Here is a 7,500-nt window from a genome sequence, read left to right on the forward strand (position 1 = left end):
ATGATCTTCTAAATGCTTCCAAATATGATGAGATATAATATGTTCTAATATTTTTTATGTTACTGAAGTGAGGGATATTGATCTATAATTGTTTGTTAGTGATCTTTTCCCTTTCTGAAAATTGGAACAACATAAGCTTTAATCCAGTCATTTGATAATTGATCCAGATCAAATGACTGTTGGAAAAGTGAGGCAAGAATGGGTGCTAACTCATGTGATAGCTCTTTCAAAATATAAGTTGGCACGCCATCTGGCCCACTAGCTTTATTTACAATAGAGATTCTGAAAGTTTCTGAACACCCAACGATGTTACCATTATCTGATTCACATTTGGGCATGACAGACTAGAAGCGTCAAAAACAATAGAAAAGTCAAAAACACCCAGTTGATCGTTTCAAGAGAATCTGATGAGTTTTGGTTCCTAACTAGATTTCAATTTTCAGTTATTTTGTCCAATAAAACAGCCTTAATATCTGCAAAAGTCCATCTTGATTAGTAGTTAGTAGGTTGAATACTAATGATTCTGACGAGCTACATGTAGTTCATTTCACAATTTAAAAAAGCACAAGTAGTCTTGCAAAAAAGAGCAAAAAGTGTCAAAAACACCCAGTTGATCCTTTGCCTCAGACTTGCGTAATCACTTCTCATAAGACCCCAAATACGAGTGGAGATCAGGCTGGAGCCATTCACAAGTTAAAAACCATAAAATATCAAATAACGCAGTGAAAAAAAAAAAGGTTCTTGCTCGATCCCCTCATTTCCGCTCAGTTAACTCAATAAGTCAATAAAATGCATGAACTCACCATGTGTCTCTTTTATTGTGTCTTTGCTGCTAGCTACGTCTGTTTCAAGCTTCTTCAGGATGTCTTAATGAAATCGAATCAACACATTGATTAACCAATCAATAAAATAAAATAAATGCTAATAAAGAGTACAGTAATACGTACAAAGAGGGGTGAAAGGCAATCTCTAATTAATTACCAAGAACAAAAAGCAAACAAAGATGAATGAAGAGGACTTGACATGAAATATGTTCATAAAAACAGAGATAGAGACTACCTCGGCATTGACATGTTAACAGTGAAGCATTTGGCAAGATTTCCACACAGGCCTCCACTTCAACATGCATGGGCTCCTTTGTTTTAAGATGATAATTGCAGTTGCACTTTTTTTGCCTGAAAAAATTCCAGTCCTGAGCTGGATACGAACCCATGACCCAGGGACTATCTCACACTGCTCGATCATCTGATCTTGCAAGCTATCTCTGTGGGAGTTGGTGAGTTGCGAGTTCATACTACATCTCAGATGCCTGAGACGATAGAGCATTGCAGCGCTATGGCAAGGTCATAAGTGTTACTCCCATTCAGACCAGCATTTGTTTTTGTAACTGTCTAAGTTGCCCTCTAAACTTCAGTGATGATACACCCTTCCCCCTACACAGAATACTTGAAGCTTAAAAATAATGTCCAAAAAATACGCAATTATTTAGTCTAATTGCGAGTTTGTGATACCAGTGTCAATACTGCGATATCGTATATCATGACTCGAAAGGTTGCAAGTTTATCTAAAGGTATTGATATCCTCTAATATCCTCTAAGTTGATCTTAGTAAATGCAAAGCTTATGAATGTGTGCACATTTAGATAGCTTTGTAAGATTTCTGGCAGTTTCTGTCAAGCCAACTCATGATTTATGCTAGTCATGACTGTACCTTCAGTCTCTCCAAGTTTAGTAATCGAACTTGCTCCCTGCGACTTCAACTGCTGGAGTGTTTCTTTAAAAAGTAAAAAAAGGGGTGAACCAGTGAGCATTACGGTTTGTATATTTTGAAAGCCAAATCTTGGTCAGGAATAAACGGCTTCAGGAAGATCAGCGATTGGAGTTAGAATTACAGAAGCAAATGTCACCTTCATTTCATTTAGCCGTATTCTTGTACCCTGGAACAAAAATTGTTACTCTGGAGGCACTAGCATTACGTTTATACAACTCTTTAACAGTCAGGGTCTTTAAACAACTGAGGAGAAATTGTTACCCTACTAAGTGGTGCTTTGTCACGTTTCGGAAATTCAGGAGAATATGACGAGTTCCGCCTCCTTAAATTGGGTTCAAAATTTAAGTAAAGGTATTTGTTTGCCAATTAATGAGTCCCTAAGGGTCAGTGACATAAAAAGGGGGGGAAGCCGCGGGGGATATTTGCATGCCCAGGAGAGGGGCATGGCTTGTGAAACTAGAAAAGGAGGAACACAAATTCTCCTTTTATCTATTTATTTTTGAAATCAATTATAATTATTATGTTAATCACTATCTTTTGGAAAAACGTGGGTGGCAGGGAAGGCAGAGCCTATGCCCCCTAGGGTAGCAGTGTCCCTAGGAGGACCCCTAGAGTAGCGGTGTCTCTAGAGGCAACCCTACGTTAGAATGTAACATAGGGTGGACCAGAAGAGGGGTGCCCTTCTGGAAGGAGAATAGGTCAGATGGTGAGTTGTACCATCTTGGAGTAAGCAATCCGGACCTATTGCCAAGGAGGGCTGTCCCACCTACTGTGGGGTAAAGTGCAGCCCAGGGTGCACTTCCCTGCCACGATTGTGTGAGCCAAAAATATTATGGTCAAGAATAGGGGAACACAATCACCCAACAGTAAATTGTGTGGATGTTGGCTGGAATACCAACTGCCACATGTAGAAGAAATGGTATACGATATAGGCATGCATAGCCCTCAGGGGGAGCAAAAAACCCATTTTGCCTTGTTTGGCTTGCACATGTATTTTAACATGCAGGGCTAGGGAAACAGCTGTTAGGGAACCAGGTCTAGCTTCTGATGCCACCCAAGAATAATGTTATTGTTTCAATTAGAAAGAGACATATTGAAGAGTACCTAGTAGTCATGATGCTGGTCATCAGGTAGACAACAAAGAAGGGGCTAACCTACAATAATTATTATTATTACTTCAGTTCATTGTCAGTTGTTTAGGGATAGCCAGCAGTGTCTCTTGAGGAGTTCTTATGTAATGTTCATAGCAGTCAGAAGACCAGCGGCCCAGTACCTTGATTAACCAGGCAGGAATCCCTGCAGCAGCTGCAGTAGTCGCAGCATCAATACGGAAGCTATGTGAGAAATAGAGTTGAGGTTGTATGCCACATTGCTGCAGGACATCACGGAGTTCATGAGTAAGAGAAGTTCGGATGAGCCACTTGCCACTGGTGAAGGTGAACAGGGGGCCTGCTGATGATGGTTGGCATTGGAACACATAGTCTTTCATAGCCATAACAGCACAGATGGAGGTAGTGGACCTTGCTAGGGTTAGGGTGCAACCATTGCAGAGGGATCTGTTTTGGATCCGTTTAATCATGACTAGCATGTAGTCGGTAGATTCAACGTGAGGGATAAAGGTGACATCCTTAAAGCAGAGGTGAGTTGCGAGGTCAAAGACGTGGTCATTACAGGTAAATTTGCTTGAACGTAAGAAACCGAAAAAGGCTAAGGTGAAGGCTGCCCAGAGCATAATGTGATTGAGGTCACAAGTCCAGTGTGGTTGGTAAAAGTTGAAAATAGACTGCAGGATTTGGATTGTAATTGGATAGTGATCTAATTTAACAGGGATCTGGGAACGTTTGATCCCATTAAGGACCTTCTGATGTCGAAACATTTTTGGGAGTTTTAAGGGAAGGTTGTGTAGCCTATGGAGGTCTTGAACGGCAAACAGGTAAAGCTTAATGGTATTGTAGGAAACTGTTTTGGCTAAATGGGAGACAAAATAAATCAGAGTAATTTCAGATGCAGGGAGAAGGGGCGTAGAGGGGCTAATTAACCCTTGCATAAGGCAAAAGGAAATGAAATGGTTTTGACCGACACTATAAGAACGTTTAGTAGCTGGAGCAGGGGATGCACCAAGGTAGTGGGAAACGGAAGCTGTTTAATTGACGTTTCTGATAGAGGGATGACGCAGGGGGAGGGTGAGGCGTTGGGAGCCAGGTGACGGAAGGGGTCCATCTGCAAACGGGACAAAGAATCAGCTATTGAATTATCTAGCCCAGGGATATGTCTAGGGGTGAAGGAAAAGTTGTGTTCTTAGGTAAGAATCGTAATGGCCCGTACGAGGTCCATGATCCTAGGGGACTTGGAGCGTTTGGAGTTGATGATGGAGACAACTGGCAGGTTGTCGCACCACATACAAATGTTTGCCTGACCACGAAGGGCCCCAGAGGTAGCAGGCAATGTAAATTGCAAACAGTTCCTGCCAGTCAATGCTGATACCCATGGTGGGGTTAAGGAGGTGTTGAGGGAGCCAAGGAGCCTGAAACCATTCCCCATTGAGATAGCCACCATAGCCATGGGACCAAGAGCCGTCCGTAAATAATTGCAGGTCAGGTGAGGAGAGAACGTCACCCCCTCCTTTCCTGGGTGGGCTGCAGTGCATCCGGGCTTGTTGCATTGGTGAGTGTAGGGGCAGGGGGTGCGGACGTAGGGGACCCCTTTGTTGAAGTTGAAGCAGAGGTCACCACGCTTGGAGCCTGAAGAGTCTGTAGACCTGGGAGAAAGGGGGCAGGAATCGGTTACGTGATCCGAGCTGCTGCAGGCCTTACAAAGTATGGCTTTTGGGACACCGGTAAAGGTGTCTAGGTACAACTGAACATCCCTCTGGCCCCAGTTAATGGAAAGGTTGTGAGAGGCTCTTCGGCGAAATTCCATATCATACAAATACCATGCCATAGCGAGGAACTTACGGGCTGACTCACGTATCAATTGCTGGTAGGCGAATAGGTCCACCCCCTGGGATGGGTGGGAGGAGAGGAGTACAGAGGAGTAAATGGCAAAAGCGTCGAGCCATCGGTCGATCCCAGTCATTTTGGGGCAATTAGCCTGGAATGGGAGATGTCCACATACTCACCGTTTGTTATGGCTGTGATGCAGCTGTTGGAGAGATGGCTGGCGATAGAAGGGACTCTGTAGTTGGTATGCAGGAGGGCTGCATCTTCCGGTGTGTTAAGATTCAAAACTTGCTGAGAGGAGGACAGCGAGAAATCCACAGAGGATGGAGTCTGTTGTTGTTCGCCATTGTGGACCGGTAGGAGAGAGGGATCTGGTGCGAGGCTGGTAATGCCTGGCAGTTGTTGCCGAGCAGTTGAAACAGCGCCAGATGTTGAGCTCGATGGCGCGTTGCTCGCGGAGTTGAAGGTTGCCAGTTTTTGCCCCACGATAGAGGCAATCATGGAGGCCAACTGCTGATCCGGCATGATCGCGGGGCCAGTAGATGTGGGTGTGGAGGCCCGAGAATCATTTGCTTGGAGGTGACCGATGAGCTGCTACCGTGGCCCTGATTGTACCAGGTGGCGCTAGGACGAAAGTAAACGTATCGTTTTGGTCGGCATTGCTGCGTACTGCGTCGTTTGTACTGCATGTGCAGAGTTAGGACGGGCATTTGACTGAGCCGTGGTAGGCGGAACCGTAGGGCGTTGGCTGCTTTGAGATTTACGTTGTTTCGGCATGATATGTGCACGTAGGGAAAAAGTGATCTTAAAGAGTGCAACTCAAGGTACTTGCTTGAAGAGCAAAGCTGAAATGTGGCTGACTAATGGTATGGGGGGTTTACATAAGGTGAAACAGGTGTGAATCGTGTGATGTTGTGAAAAATTACTGGAAGCTTTGGCAACTGCTTTTTAGTAAAAGTGAAAGTACCGTAAACGTCCATGTATAAGCCGCACTTTTTTTCACAAAATTGAAGCCATAAATCAAGGGTGCAGCTTATCCATGGATACATCTGTGTTTGGAGTTTTAAAAAACCTAATTAATATTCATACAACTTCTTAAAGTGGTACTACGACCAAAAAAAAATTTTGTTTTTCCTTTGGATTTCAAAACTATGTTAACTAAACACTAACTCACCCAAGTTTTAAGTTCTGATTTTAAAAAGACACCTGTTTGTTTTAGCTGGAATTTTCTTATTTTTTGGTCCGCCATTACTAACTTTAAAATCTTAAGAGAGCTGGGTAGAGGAGAAAATGACGTCAAACACTCGCTAGTTTAAGAATGCAATGCGTGTGTACCGGCCTAATTAATATGCAGCACGGGAGCTTCGGGCTTTCAGACTTTTCAACCCGTGTTTTGCATATATAAAAAATTGCGTTTACACGCTGAAATTTTAAGCTTGTGAGTAAATGACGTCATTTTCTCTAGATCCAACCCTCTGAGGTCCAATCGGCCAGTTTCGAACGCGAGTAATGGCGGACCATGAAATCCAAAACTTACACTCAAAATAAACAGCCTTTAAATAAAACTCATAGCTCAAAATTTTGCCAGTTAGGTGTTAAGCGAACACGCTTTCAAAATCAGAAGAGAAAAAGGAAATGATTTTTTGGTCATAGTACCACTTTAAGATCTCAGGACCGAAACGTAAAAGAAACTGAGAGCATGTTGCTGTTGTTCATCGGCTTTTTAATGAGTGGTGGCTCCTAAAGGAGCCGTTTGTGTCTGCGAGTGTTTATCAGCGAATCTTGCTTTCCAAGAGTTCTTTCAAGCGATTCATTTTCGCTTTACTCGAACAAGTAAACACCAACCTACATGGTCCTACATTAAGGAATCTCCATTCTTCCGCACAGCTGTTTGCAGTGACGTCTTCGGCCAGTCACTTCCACGCATATCTTTCCGTCACGTGCGATAAAATACCACAAAATTCGCGAGTACCCGCGAGGTAAATGGCCAACTGTTTCGTTGTCCTTGACCACCTTCTCGGCAAATTTGTCGACTGCATTATCAAGCTCCTGTTCTGCATGAATGTTTTTTGCCTATTGCGGGTTTCCAAACATCTTTATAGACGGGGTCATGATACCCAGGCCCTACCCAGACTCCTCCCCACGTTTAAAGCTTGGCTACTAAGCACTCGTTCGTATTTCAACTTTATGGGGAAACCTTGATTGTTTGTCCTTGATGGTTTATAGCAATAGAACGTTCTTGGAACTTCAAACTTTATTGTACTACATTTTTTTCCAAAATGTGTGCTTCTAAATTCGGGGTGCGGCTTATCTACGGATGCGGCTTATACATGGACGTTTACGGTACTTTGACCCAAACAATCAGCTTTTGACTACTGGACAAGCCTTGATTACAAGGGTGAGGAGAGTAGAGTACACTAGGGACAACCGCGCAAAAAAGAAGTACTGCCTTAGGGCTCATTAACCCCAGTTAAGAGCTCAAACTTATAAAACAAAAATAATATCTGCAAATGGTCAGACTTTTAAGTGCTCTTGGATGCCTTCAATAACTGCAAAGACCCATCAGATAGAGCATGTTAGATGTTTCTTAATATTGCTACTTCGCAAGAAGGAGACCTGAGAAGGCAATCACTGAGTGTATACTGAAGAAGTACAGTTGTGTATCGACCCTGCGTTATTTGATATTTTATGAGTTGATAGTGATTTTTAACTCGTGAATGGCTCAAGCCATATCTCCACTCGTATTTTGGGGTCTTATGAAAAGTGACTGTCGCTCTTTTCAAACCAAGAA

General features: G+C 43.1%; 2 protein-coding genes across 2 annotated transcripts in view; both read right to left on the minus strand.

The window, feature by feature from the left end:
* LOC138051522 (NLR family CARD domain-containing protein 3-like) overlaps positions 1–7,500 on the minus strand; it is a 269,326-nt gene that overhangs the window by 21,436 nt on the left and 240,390 nt on the right. The gene's annotated exons all lie outside the window — the stretch shown is intronic.
* LOC138050885 (uncharacterized) lies at positions 2,948–3,817 on the minus strand. Its single transcript, XM_068897144.1, has one exon. It carries the CDS (start codon positions 3,815–3,817, stop codon positions 2,948–2,950), a length of 870 nt encoding a protein of 289 aa, XP_068753245.1.

This window comes from Montipora capricornis, chromosome 6 (assembly GCF_036669925.1).
Source record: "Montipora capricornis isolate CH-2021 chromosome 6, ASM3666992v2, whole genome shotgun sequence".
NCBI lineage: Eukaryota > Metazoa > Cnidaria > Anthozoa > Scleractinia > Acroporidae > Montipora > Montipora capricornis.

Excerpts from the sequence above, each read along its gene's own strand:
- LOC138050885 (XM_068897144.1), bottom strand. The coding sequence starts at position 3,817 with ATGCAAGGGTTAATTAGCCCCTCTACGCCCCTTCTCCCTGCATCTGAA.